The sequence below is a fragment of the Cyprinodon variegatus genome, unplaced genomic scaffold (assembly GCF_000732505.1).
Source record: "Cyprinodon variegatus isolate N-32 unplaced genomic scaffold, C_variegatus-1.0 Scaffold286, whole genome shotgun sequence".
NCBI classification, from domain to species: Eukaryota; Metazoa; Chordata; class Actinopteri; order Cyprinodontiformes; family Cyprinodontidae; genus Cyprinodon; species Cyprinodon variegatus.
The window spans coordinates 905,263-918,991 of record NW_015150739.1 but is presented as its reverse complement, the minus strand read 5'-3'; the positions used below and the strand labels follow the sequence as shown (position 1 = coordinate 918,991).

Sequence of the window (13,729 nt, the reverse complement as noted above, 5' to 3'; positions counted from 1 at the left end):
AAATTATATATTTTCTTTATAGACATTGTCTATTGTCTCAGTGTAACCTATTTATTACAAAAAATGCACCATGTGTCACATTTGTTTTAAAATTAAAAATGTAACAGGTTTTATTAAAAATGACAAGAACCTATATAAAAGTATGTCAGTCTTGCGTCTGATGCCATACATTACAACCTGTCTCACTATTATCTTGTCACCTTCCCCCTTTACTCTAACAGACAACCAACAATTTCCTCTTTTTCATGCATTAATTCTCTTTCCTACCTGTGTTCTGTCTCTGGTCATTATTTTCTCAATTGTTCCTCATTCATTCTTTAGAAATGCTCTATTTACAATACAGATCAAATGTTGTTGATATTCACTTTGGATGTCTATCTTACCTTAACTGTTTACCTGCCAATCAAATAAGAAGTGCTCAGAACAGAGCCCTGATTTAAACTGGGAAAAAGTACCACATATTTAACACCTATGCAAAACCTCACCACTGTCTCAATATAATTGTGTATTTACCTAGACCTAGACAAAGTTTATCGTCATTTTGTGTACAGACTGTATATAAAATGAAATTTCAATGCGTACAGCTTTCAACAGGGAAATGAACATTACCTTTTATAAAGTGCAGCAGTGGTCCTAATGTGTAGGAGTGTGTAACAGAGTAGGAGAAAAGGTAAACCAGTTTAAAGACATGGTGCAAAAAGCATTGATGTGGAAAGGTTCAGTGGAGTGGAAAACAAATACAGTGCAAAATGCAGTCTAATATTGAGTTTTGTTTTATTTAAAGGGATTAGGAAAAAAGCTAAGTTGCTAGTCCAAATGTGTTTTCAAGTGTGATGCAGAGTCCAGATTAGAGTTTCAACAGCTGCAGCACTGAATGCTGCAAAGCCTCTTCCCAGAGGGCAGCAGGAAGAACAGTCTATGATGGGGGTGTGAGGGGTCATTGATGATGTTACTGGGTCGGGACACGCAGCGCTGGGATGAAATGTCTTTTATGGAGGAAAGAGGAGCCACGATGATCCTTTCTGCTCTTCTCACCACTCTTCTCATGTTCTTTCAGTCTGAGGCGCTACAGCTGGTCAGAACGCTCTCTATGGTGCTTCTGTAGAGGGTTGTGAGTATGGGAGGGGGCAGGTGAGCTCTCCTCATCCTCCGCAGGAAGTACATGCGCTTATTTTCCGTTTCTATTTCCTGTACCACCTGTTCTAAAATTTCTAGGGAAGGACACATTCTGTCCTAACCTTCCGCATCAACAATCTCATGTCAAACAATCTATTAATGTTATTTAAGCACCTTCTTAGTGCGAATCACTGAAAGTTTGAGGACTTTGTTTAAGAGGAAATTCTGCTGTGTTCTCTGAGAAATATTCCTACTACAACAGACTTCCAGAACTACCAATTTTTAGGTGAACTTTCGAGCTTGTTTTAAAAAATGTATTAAAGAATAAAAATATTTAAGAAATATTATAAGAAACAAAGATAGGTGATAACTGTATCAAAGACCTGTATGTGCAAGCATGTTTTTGTGGTCTAAAAGCTCCTCTGTAATGGATTGCTGTTCTGCTCACAGGGAGTCTCAGAGCTTAGGTGCAAAAATCGCAAATAAATAATCCCCCTATTGTTTTTAATCTTCTTCTGGGAAATGAATAATGATATGTTTAGCTAAGTGCAAATCTCTGACATGATGGGGAACAACTAAAAGTTCAGTCAAGACCCTGGATGGTCTTAAAAACGTAAAGAAAAAAATTAGCAGGACCTTGAATTCTATTTTAAAATACAGCCTACAGAAAGCCAGGAGGAGGATGACAAAATGGGGGCACTTTAAGGAACAATGGGAAGAAATTAGCCACCTGCATTTTGTACCAGTAGAAAGTTGTTGAAGATAGTCTGGCTGATTCCGGTTTACAGGACATTAGTCTAGCCTTGAGAGAACAAAAGCATTAATTGATCTTTCAAGATTTGCCCAATATTGAAAAGTTTTGCTGCCATTCATTTTGATCTATATTTAAATATGTATATCATCAACATAAAAATGACGGGAGACATTTTTTAAACAGATATTAGGTCCTATTGGAAAAAAAGATGGAGAACAATACTGGTCCAAAAACTGAGCCTTGTGGTCTGCCAGAGAACAAGGGGGTAATGTGAGGTCATTATTCATTACCAAGAAATACCAGTGATGGCAATAGAAAACAACTTTTCTTCTTTTCAAATTCTATTCGAAGAGGTTTCCTAATTATTTACATGTTTGTATGTTTTGAAGTTATGGCATTCAATTCTAGCTCGCTGAATAAATAGAAGCAGCAATTAATCAGCTTACGAGAGGAGACAGCTGAAAGAAGTCTGTATAAAAAACTTCACATCTTTCAACCCAAAAGACAAAAAAAATCACAGAGTAAACAAAATCCAAATTCTTTGTCCGCTTAATTATTCAGTCACTCTTAGGTTTTTTCTTATGTGGCTTTTTAAGATCCTACGGAAGAGGATTAGGGCCACTGAAAAAACAAAAAAAGTTAACTGATTTTTTAATTTTATTTCAGTATAGTATAAGAAAAAAGTCATAATTCTGAGTTTAATCTCAGTATTCTGACTTTTTTCTCAGAATTCTAACTTTAAATCTTAGAATTCTAAATTTAAATCTCAGAATTCTGACTTTAATCTCAGAATTTTGGATCTTAATGTAGATGGGCACCATGAAGGAAGAGATGTGGGAGCACTCAGCTTCACTGACAAAGATGTGAGTTGTTTGGGAGGGCCAGTAACACATTGGTGAAAAATGACGAAATTATGCAACTTTTTACATGCCCGAGGAGAATTCTCAGAAAAAAGTCAGAATTCTGAGATTAAAGTCAGAATTCTGAGAAAAAGTTAGAATTCAGAGAAAAAAGTCAGAATTCTTTTTCAACTTAAATAATATTTAAAAATCAGTTAACTTTTTTTTTTTCATTTTTTAGGGGTGTGATCCTCCTGCAACTATAATAAATATGGTTAACACAATGGCTTGTTATAAACTATTATATAGGACTAATCATAATGAGTCATTTTGGTAGAAAAAAAAAGTTTTTTCACCGACCATTCCTTGTTTTGAAAGATTTTTTTCTAAACATAGTGGTTCAAAACACATTCTGCAAAGAATAAAAAATATAAAAATTATTTAAAAGCCACCACACTGACGTCAGATGCATTGGTCACGTGACCAACGTGTAACTTATTTTGACGTGTCACAGAGCATGTAACCAGGAAGAGCCTGCTAAATTCTCACCATGCTAACAGGAGTAAGTGACAAATATTCGCTTGTATTATAAAGAAAAACTAGATGGCACACAGCAAATCCTGGTTCTGTGACGTTGTGATGCAAAAAATATCAACGAAAGCCTGTTTTCCTGCTAACAATGAAGGCCACCAGCTGTCGTGCTAATGTTGTTAGCATGCTAAACGTAGCAGATTAACGTTAATTTACGAAAGATGTCTTAAATTCAAAGTTTTTTTCGTGTTTTCCATGAAGTCCGGGGCTTTTTTATATTCTGTTTCTGTGCTTTATAATATACTTGTAGTCTGTATTTAGTAATGGTGTCCTGATACTATAGGATCTGGGTTGTAAGGATTGCTAATGTTAGCTCCGTAAACATCTTTTATACTACACAAACCACAAAGGTCTGTTTGTTTTCAGTTTTATAGGGTTCAGTGGGGGTAGGAATAATGCAGTTCAACCACCGAGTGGGACAAACAATTAGTCTGGTTAAGAAACTGACACGTCGATAAGACAGATTTGTGTATTTTAGGTGCCTTTTTTTGTTGAGACAGCTCTTTGCATTAATATCCAATTACCTCCAGCTTATTTGTTCAAAACTATTCTACTTTCTGTCACCAATCTTAAGTGAATTTCAGAGATGCTGTTCTAACTTCAGCTAAATTAATTTTTTGTATGTATGTCTGCTGGAGTTTATGTAAACCCCATAAATTCATGCGTGTTGCAGAAAAGTTAGAATATTATAAAATATGTCATACCTGTGCAGTTTGTTGCACTGAATTCAATGATAAATATACGGAAGAGGATTAGGGCCACTGACATTTTTTTTTTAAAAGTTTACTGATTTTTAAATTCAGATTTCTGAGATTAAAGTCAGAATTCTATTTTTGTTTTTTCATATTATACAGAAATAAAATGTAAAAATCAGTTAACTTTTTTTGTTTTTTCAGTGGCCCTAATCCTCTTCCATACAAATATTACTGTTGGTTGCTCCAAATGTTTAAAGAAATGCTTAGGTGTTATGTTGCCTTCATGTGCCATCGTCGTTATGGTAAATGGCAAAAGCCGACATAAAAATTGCACATGAACTCCTACTCATGTTGGGATTTCCACTGGAAAGCTGTTAGGATATTATGATACCCGAGATGAGGTGAACTTTGACCTTTCAACATGGGGTGGAAAGCAGAAAAATTATTTTGTATGGCGAATGCTGCATTGTTGAGAGTTCACTCATGTTTTGATTGAACCTACACAATGCCGAGACATACTTAAAAAAAAAATTGTTATTATTTTTCTTGCACTTCTGCGTCGCAAGAAGTGGAAGAGTGACCTTTGTCGGGTATTGATGGCGTTCAGGTCGGATGAACCTGGCTGTTCAGACACAGGTCGCATTTCAAAAGATTAGATTCGTTTCTGATACAGGACCACATAGCCAAGCGGCCTGGGTCCCATTGGAAGAAATTGGATCTGTGTTGTTCAGTCATGAAAAGATCAGATCCAGGTCGCATATGGGCCAAAAAAAAATCCGATTTGGGTCACTTCAGGCTGCAGTGTGAACGTAGCCTAAGTCAGCTACCTGTTAAAGCTACAGCTCCAATCGACTGAAACTGTCCCCTGATCAGACCATATGCACATGTCTGATTTGGTTTAGACGTTCTGTCTCTCTAAAGGTAAAACCTTTTCCTTTTTGATATCCCAGGATACTAATGATGAAGACGTGTCTTTGTTTGATGCCGAGGAAGATGCAGGGAAAAGGTCAAAGAAGAACATCAAGTAAGTTTAGAGTCTGGATGAGATTAACTGTCTTTGCTTGCTTGTATTTTTTGGGCAAATATCACCATTTTTATTCGAATGTATTCAGACAAAGGTGTATGAGGTCTCTGCATTTATATTTTTTTCTATTAATTTCCCCCTTTTTATTTCTTTAATGAGACAAATGACATTAAGTACATGTAACCCTAGCTATGCTAATTCCCAAAACAGCTGATTATTCTAGTTCATTTTACAAATTGCAAAAGAAGCATAACAACAATACCGTTGTGTATTAGATGGATATGTATCTTTTTAAGAAGGAAAAATAATCTAATCATGATTGGGAAAAAGATCCTGTCATTATTAAAAATCTTGTCTTTGTAGTCATGAGCAGTCCTTAAAATACTTAATTACTGAGATGAACTTTAAGCTTTGCAGAATCATCTTTAAAGCTTCATTGTGTTTTCTTCTCATTAGCTTTTAATTGTGTTTCTATTTCTTTTTCATCTTTAAAGTATATTGCCATTTTATTAAATGCATATTGCTTTGAGTTTTCTCTTCTGGTGCTTCCTTTCGTTGATTTTGTTTTTTTAGATTATACCATCTCCAGCATTTATGCGTGTCTAATGTGGGAGCAACAATCTTTAAATGGGCTTTTAAATGCAATAATGTTAGGTGTGCAGCAGACCTGAGGCTGTCTGCAGTGAACCTTTAAAATAACCATTTCCATTATTAGGATTAGAGCTGCAGGGTATTAAAAAAAACAACAAAAGAAACATTTGAGTATTTCTATTTAGAATTGCAAAGATAATCTTACAAAACAGTTTCTGAATATTTTCCTGCATTTTTTTAGTCAGCGCTGTGGTATCTTCACCTCTATCTTTTTTACATCTAGGTAATGAAAGTCTATATCAGTTGTGAAAGTTTTTTCTGCTGGCACCAGTAAATGATTTAGTGCCCAGGGTGTGAACAAATTTAGCATTTTTAGCATTCCTTGTGGTTGTGATATTGCACACACTGACATTATAATGACGATTGCCATAATTTAAGATTTTGTGCAGATTTCACAAGATCGAGTTGGATATAGAGAACTCAAGAGCTGCATTTTTCTTCTACGTATTTGTTGGTCAATAGAAAATGTGTAAAAATAAAATCTCCTTCTAGTGCATTCTCTAAAATAAGCAAATGTTTGAAAAGTGCAATTCACCAAGTAATCTTTATGTTCCATCTCTGACCATACAGACTAAAACACTGGTCATATGATCCATTAACTATAACGTAAATGTATGGCAGGCATCCAGTGGCGTCCTTCTTCCACCTCTTCTTCAGAGTCGGCGCTACGCTCGTCTACCTACTCTGTGAGTTTGTCAGCGGCAGTTTCATCGCCTCCATGGTTACCATCATCTTGCTACTCTCGTGTGACTTCTGGACTGTAAAGGTGGGTATTTTTTTACACACATGTGGGATTGTACTTTCTCCTGGAGCTGTCCGAAGCTTCTGTTGCTATGATCAACAAGGATAAAACAGATCTATGTTTTGGAATGAATGTCAGAAGCTGGAGTGCCACTGCGCTTCGATATTTCTTTTTTGTTGTTGTTTACTTTACTTTAGAGCTGAAACAATTATTTGGATTAATCATGATTAACTGCTTATTTAAACAAATATGGCTGCTCAGTGTCACAGAGTGTAGCACTGCTGCATTCCAGCAAGAAGGTTCTGGGGTCGATTCCCGGCCTGGGGTCTTTCTGCATGGAGTTTGCATTTTCTCTCTGTGCATGTGTAGGATCTCTCTGGGGACTCCGGCTTCCTCCCACAGTCCAAAAACATGACTGTTAGGTTGATTGGCTTCTCTAAATTCTCCTTAGGTGTGTGTGTGTGTGTTTGTGTGAGAGTGAATGGTTGTTTGTCCTGTTTGTCTCTGTGTTGCCCTGCGATGGACTGGCGACCTCTCCAGGCTGGACCCCGCCCTTTCGCCCATAGGTAGCTGGAGATATCCTGCTTAGGATAAGCATGACGGAAAATCAATAATCGAACAAACAATAGACAGATTAATCGGTTAGCAAAATAAACATTAGTTTCAGCCATGCTTTGCTTAGAGGCTATGATTAAACAAGACTGTGGTAAACCTTATTTTTAAATGGTCGAAACCACAGAAGATTAGCATTTAAGACATTTTAGGAAAGTTCTTTCTTTTCCTTTAAGGCTTTGTTGAATCTTGCCTTCAATTCCCAGTTCAGACTTTAATCATTTAAGTTTTTTTCCCCATGATGAGTAGATATTTTAAATCAAACAGTAGGATTAACACCGCTGTTTTATCTGCTTTCTACTGTTGTAGCCATGCATGCTTGTTAACCATAGAACATAATTAAAAGCAGAAATTCTTCAAAGAAAAATTCAGTTCTCCTCATTTCTCTCGAGTTGGTCTAATTTCAACCCAAAATGTCGGCTGTGATAATTGATTTCCCATACTCTCAGTGGTAGAACTAAAAACACGGATAAGGATGAAAACCTTCAGTGTTTGTAATCTAAACTTGAAGTTAGATGAAAGATATATTAGTCGGATTATGAAGCAATGCTTAGATTCTTTGTCATAGGTGTTATATATCTATTTCTAGAGTTATGTCAAGAATTTCAGCTTTAAAAGGAACACAGCAATGGAGAAGGGCATAGTTTTTCTCTCTTTCTCTGTGTTAAAATGGATGTTTGAAATATTTTGTTTCCAGAACATCACAGGCAGGTTGATGGTGGGTCTGCGGTGGTGGAACCAGGTGGACGACGATGGACAAAGCCGTTGGGTGTTTGAGTCGCGGAAGGTAGGAGCTTCCTCTGCTGTTTCTGTTTGTTTTAGTTCATGTAGTTCGCATGCTGGCCTTTGACCTCGCTGGAGCTGTATAAGTTAGATAAATGCGTCCGTTTACTGTCAGTGACCCTTATGGTATTCACAGATGTTGTAACTGTGAGAATATCCTGTTTCCTTTAGGGTACTGGGAAGCAACAAGCATCGGATTCAGAGTCCCGAATCTTCTGGCTCGGACTGATCATTTGCCCGATCATCTGGGGCATCTTCGCCTTTAGCACACTCGTCTCATTTCGGATTAAATGGATGGTAAGAAACTTAATATTGCAGATGCAAATCTTTTAAAAGTTCATATCCACTCATAATTTACTATCATCATTGTAATATTTGTCCTTTTATAATTTATCCTTTTTTTTTTTCAAATGCTATTTGACTGTAATCCCTCTTGGATTCAAATATTCTTTTGCATTTTATCAAACTAAATCTGACTTTTCCTCGTTGTTTTCACAACTTGGTGCATTACTTCCTTGTTTACTCCCTGGGTACATTTGCAGTCTTGTACCTCCTGTTTAAAAACAAATTAAATGGGGTATAAAAATATTGCACCTAAATAAAAAAATTTGTAACGTAACTATGCCTCTTTAAGAAAGAGCCGACCAATTACATAGACTCTGCCCCTAATCAGGAAATAGTTTTTTTTGAGAAAATTTTGCTCGGAGGAGACAAAATGAAAAGAACACTTAGAGGCAGAATTAGGCTCCTAATCCTAAAATAGTGACCAGTTGTTATGGCAGTCGCAGAATCATGCTTTGGGGTTGTTTCCCTGCTAAAAGGAATGATGCATCATTCCTTTTAGCAGGGAAATTATGAAGAAAGAATTACTGCAGATTGCTGAGCATTACTTCAGATCTACAGCTGGATGATTGACGCAACAGGAAAACAGATTCAGATCAGAAATATCCTCAAATAGCTTTAAACTTCTGGAATGGTTCTGAGCTTTAATATTAAACCAGATTAAACCTTTTAACATCCACCTCATTTCGGGAATTTCTCGCCGATTTTGCATACCCAAATGGAAAAGCAAATAAGGAAAATAGGAACTGTAAGCCCAAATTACATGTGCGATAAATAATTTAAAAGCTAAAACCCTCTAGTTTTTGAATAAATAAATGAAAATTGGGTGAGTAGAACACAGACCAAGCTTATCAGTTTAAACTTGACTCAATAATAGTTTTTTTTTTTCTTGGAAATGATAGGTCTTTTTTGAACAACAGTAATAAAGACGTGCTTGGGAAAAGTCACGTCTCATTGTATTACATTTGTTCTACATAATTTCAGACCTCTAGCTACAACAGTTCCAGAGCTGTGAGGTTTAAAACTTTTGGTGTCACCAGCGTCTCCAAACCTCTCCAAATTGTTTCAATGTTTTGCTTTACTTTTTCAACCATAGAATAACACTGAAGCATTTTAATGGCCACAAAACATTTATGAAGCAAGTATTTTCCACTTTTTTTTTTTCAGAATTACTGTATATAACAAAATGCTGATTTTTTACACCTATAATTAACATAATCTATAAAAGATAGTGAAACTGCTGAAGCTAAAATAAGCCCCAGTGTTTTTTCTGAGCTGTATTTTATTTTTTTTCAGCCTTAGGCATTGTAATAAAGCAAAATCACATCCAAACTTAAAAAAAAGGATTATGATATACTTCTGACCTATACTTTAATGATGCGCACTTTACAAAATAAGAAATAGTAATATTTCATCTGTTTTTCTCTCTTAATATAAGTCTTTGTGGTAGATTTTTATTTTCACTGTGAAACCCTGAGTAAGAGCTTCCTGTTTCTTTTCAGCCTGTGGTGATCATGGGATTGGTGTTGCAAGGAGCCAATCTCTATGGTTACATACGGTGTAAAGTGGGAGGAAAGACCAGCTTAAAGAACATGGCCACTAATTATTTTGGCCAGCAGTTCCTGAAGCAGGTAATGTGATTTCAGTGCAAAATACAGATGATCCTGTTGATCTGTTATTTTTCTAAAGAGGTGTCTGTATGTTTGCCATCCACAGGCGCTGTCTAAAGAAGAGGAATCATAGTTTTACAATCTGCATCCTTCCCAGTTATTGTAAAAGTGGAGTGCAGGAAAGACTTTCCACACCAAGTGAATATTGTACTTTTTATTTTTAGGTTAATTGATTCATCAGAGAGACATTTTATGCAAAGGCCACAGGTTTGGTTGCTGTTTTTCAGTAGCTGACCTTAAGCAATAAAAAGTCTTCACTAACATCTCAGCCATGAGTGATTAAAAACATAACTTAACCGGAGTCTAGTTTGTGTTTTAGTCTCATTGAGCTTTACGTCTTTAGTTTGTCTTTTCATTTCCTTTTAATATTTTATTGTAACTTAGCAACTTTTCAATTGGTTTGTCTTTTTTTTTTTTTCTCGCACAACAGACTGTAAAATATTTCTTGTAAATATGTAAGTTAAATTATGTGGAATATCTTGTGCGCAAATACATTCTGGACTTTTTTCTGAACAGTTTGCTGTTTTCATTTATGCTTATTTATTGACAAAATAAAGACTTGCTTTCAGTTCGAGAGTGCTACATGTCAGGAGAGGGAAAATTATCTGGATATTTAAGGTTTAGAAATTAAATCTATTATTTAATGTATAAATACACTCAAGATATTCCTCCTTTTTAGGTTTGCATAGATTTCTTTCTGCTAAACTCTTTTAAAGACTGGTCACATATTTTCTATTTAGTTGCCTTTATAGTTTTCTTTTTCAGTTGTTCTGTGTAGGCTTTGCTTCTATGTGTGCTGGATTAGTGTCCTTAATTATAATTATAAAGAGGAGTTTGTGACTGATTTGATGATTGTTAGCTGCTCTCATCATCTTAATGTAAAGAAAGTTAAAATTAACACATCTGTTTTAGTTTAAACCACCAACAGCCCCACTTGTGATATAACAGATGCAAGTACTTCAGATGTTTGAAATGTAGAGTTATTTGTAGAGTGATGAGCTTATTTATTTAATGCTCCCTTTAGAGTAAAAACTCCAAAAAATATTTTATAGTTTACTATTAATGTTGATAGTTGTTGTACAGCAGCATAAAGCTTTAAAGATGGCAGTTCTTTCTTTTTGACTTCAGAAAGTAGAAACTGTTTTTGCACACATTTGACTTTCTAAAACCTTTGTTTTATTTGTCAAAAATTACATTTTTTTTTTGTCAAACTTTAATATGTATGACTTATGTCTTATGTTGTGGAATACAAATTCAAGGTATGAGCAATTGTTGCTTTAATTATTGGTACGACGGCGCCCCCTGGCGTTTATATTAGCATGTTGCGTGTCTTTTTTTTTTCCATCTCGGTGTCCAGCGACTCGCGCAGAGAGCAAATTCTTTTTTTTCTTTTTCTTTTTCTTTTTTCGTACAAACTTTAAAAATTCTATTCAGCAATACAAATGTTATTAGCATTTGTAAAAAAAAAATATATATATATTTTGATGCGGAAAGGACGAGCAAACATCAACTACTAGTGAACATCCTTTCAAAATAAAAGCCTCATCTGCGCTGGAAACCAATAAATTCATAAAACATGCGAAGACTACCAAGATGCAAACACATCGAGCAACACATTCAGAGATGTATTACTATAATTTAAAATAAAATAATTTTTAATTTGGATTAGCATCAGCAACTTTTTAGCGACATGACAAGAGTTCAGGGCAGAGCACCGAACCAACCTTGGCAGCATTACTTCATGATGAGGTGTGAATTCAGGTTACATTATCTGTCCAAATTAACTCTATGTAACACAAACATAACCATTGAATAAAATCGAGCCTCCCTTGCAGTGCTTCTTTTATTTTGAAGGTGAGCCGGAAGCTAACCTACTGTAACTGCTGTCCAAGCTAGCTTACGGCAGCTCCTTTAGCTGCTTGAAACAGCAGCTTCTGTTTGTCGATTTTTATGCTATAAACCACCTGGATCGTTGCCTGTCTTCCGTTGGAGAGCTTCCTTTGATGGGAATTAGCTCCAGAATGATTCCTACCGAGGATGCGTCCGCCAGGAAGCGAGAGATCGAGGAGAAACTGAAGCAGGTCAGTTTGGCTGGACAGGAAGAGGTTTCCAATGTCACAATATTCATGCTTTAACTCAGCAAACAAATAGTTTAAAACACCCGCAGGATGTTACCTATAAAGATTGATTCAGAAAAGGTGTGATCGGAGGTAATTGTTCATTGTGGGGTTTTATAGGAACAGGAAACTCTGTCATTCATCCGGGAGAACCTGGAGAAGAGCGATCAGCTGACCAAAGGCATGGTGAGATCCACAGTGACAATAACAATCACATAAACACTAGATTATGACTTTATTCATATGTACTATTGTTAGAGTTGATTTAATACAAGCTTCATTTTTAATTCAATTTCTCACAGTCTATACTACTTATATGGGGGGGCTACACACAACATATTTGTAAACATATTTATTTTTAAATAACACAGAGAAATCCACTAATATCAGCTTTTCATTAAAGCAGAAGTTTGCCTGGATTAGAGCAAAACTGCTAGCAGGTGAAATTTCTTTAATCTGCAAATCAAATATGTAGTTTTTGTAGATCTATATTATTAAGTTGTAGGCAAATGGGATGCCTCTCTGTTACATCAGTTCAGTTGCCTCTGAAATATCTGGGAATGCTTTCTAAAGCTACTACAAATATCTGAGTGCTGTGAATGATAACAGACTGGATTTGAACTGACTATTTTTGACAAATTATTTTTGATCTTTGAATAATTGCAGCATGATGGTGATCTTTTATCAGCCTGTAGTTTCTAGTGCAGTCCTTTGTTTTTCAGCTTTTTGTTAAGAGGAATAGCATCAGGGCAATGGGATACCCTAACAATCAACAGTAGAGCTGGATTAAGGATCAGAAGATCCATCCATCCGTTTTTTAACATGCTTACTCCCAAGTGGGGTCACAAGGGGTTCTGGTGCCTATCTCAAGCTGTCAATGGGCGGATCAGAAGATGTTTGACTTTATCAGAACAATTATCTGCAAGGTCATAAATGCATGCAACATGTCTAACAGTAAAGGGATGTATGACATAAACTTTATTAGATTCCCCGCCCCTTGAAAATGCCTGCGACATGCATATGTAATGAAGCTATTTAAAACGTGATGCCCCCTAGTTAATAACTCACTTGCATTAATGACATGACAGCTTTTGGGAACAAATGATCATTAATAAACTTCACCTGCACTGATGATATTACACCCATTATAAATATGATTCGGTAATTGCCTGTCCGTTGCATTTTTTACACCCCAACTATTGTGCATTTGGTATCCCTAGGCAAGGGCTCTCGCTTGCATGGATGATGTCACAGCTGTTCTGAATAGTCATTCTATAGAATATAGAATTGAACACTGTAGTAACTGCTATATTCAGGAACAGGCTTGTTTTAAAGGCAATGCTCTAAGAGCAATGCATGGGTAAAAATGTCCTGAAAGTACATAAATGTGCAGAAAAAATATTTAAAAATCCTGCAAAAATAAGAAATTAAAGTAAGTAAAGACTGAAACAAGACTAACACAAAACAAAATAAAGAGCAGCTCAGTGCTAACAAAATTCACATATAAAACCCGCTGCAAACACATAAAAGATGCTAGCCACTGATAGGGGGGCATCTTGGTTACTAACCAGCCCCTCCAACTATCAACATATAGTCAAAAAGTTTTTATTTTTCCAAATAGGCAAAAAACAAACAAAAAACGGGTTGTAAAGATATATATAGGCTTTATATTTAGGTTACAAAAAAAGACTTGGGTAGAATTCAACCCAAGTCTTCCTAAACATTAAATAAAGGCTAATATAGAAGCCAAGGGTGTAGGTTTGATTTGAACTTTGGTAGGGACACTATTGGTC

The 13,729-nt window shown here is 35.8% G+C and overlaps 2 protein-coding genes across 8 annotated transcripts in view; both read left to right on the top strand.

The window, feature by feature from the left end:
* Nucleotides 1–3,164: 3,164 nt before the first annotated feature.
* Nucleotides 3,165–10,099, top strand: LOC107090226 (Golgi apparatus membrane protein TVP23 homolog B-like). The gene is made up of 7 exons (XM_015383493.1): nucleotides 3,165–3,271; nucleotides 4,946–5,019; nucleotides 6,292–6,436; nucleotides 7,722–7,811; nucleotides 7,979–8,104; nucleotides 9,652–9,780; nucleotides 9,866–10,099. Exons 1-7 carry the CDS (start codon nucleotides 3,260–3,262, stop codon nucleotides 9,890–9,892), a joined length of 603 nt encoding a protein of 200 aa, XP_015238979.1. The 5' UTR covers nucleotides 3,165–3,259; the 3' UTR covers nucleotides 9,893–10,099.
* A 1,581-nt stretch (nucleotides 10,100–11,680) lies between these two features.
* The window catches only part of exoc7 (exocyst complex component 7), a 21,907-nt gene continuing 19,858 nt past the window's right edge, over nucleotides 11,681–13,729 (top strand). For all 7 annotated transcript variants that reach the window (XM_015383527.1, XM_015383525.1, XM_015383523.1 and 4 more), the window contains exons 1-2: nucleotides 11,681–11,900; nucleotides 12,057–12,122. In XM_015383527.1, coding sequence (XP_015239013.1) covers nucleotides 11,823–11,900; nucleotides 12,057–12,122 — 144 coding nt within the window. In that variant the 5' untranslated portion in view covers nucleotides 11,681–11,822. The remainder of the gene's footprint in view (nucleotides 11,901–12,056; nucleotides 12,123–13,729) is intronic.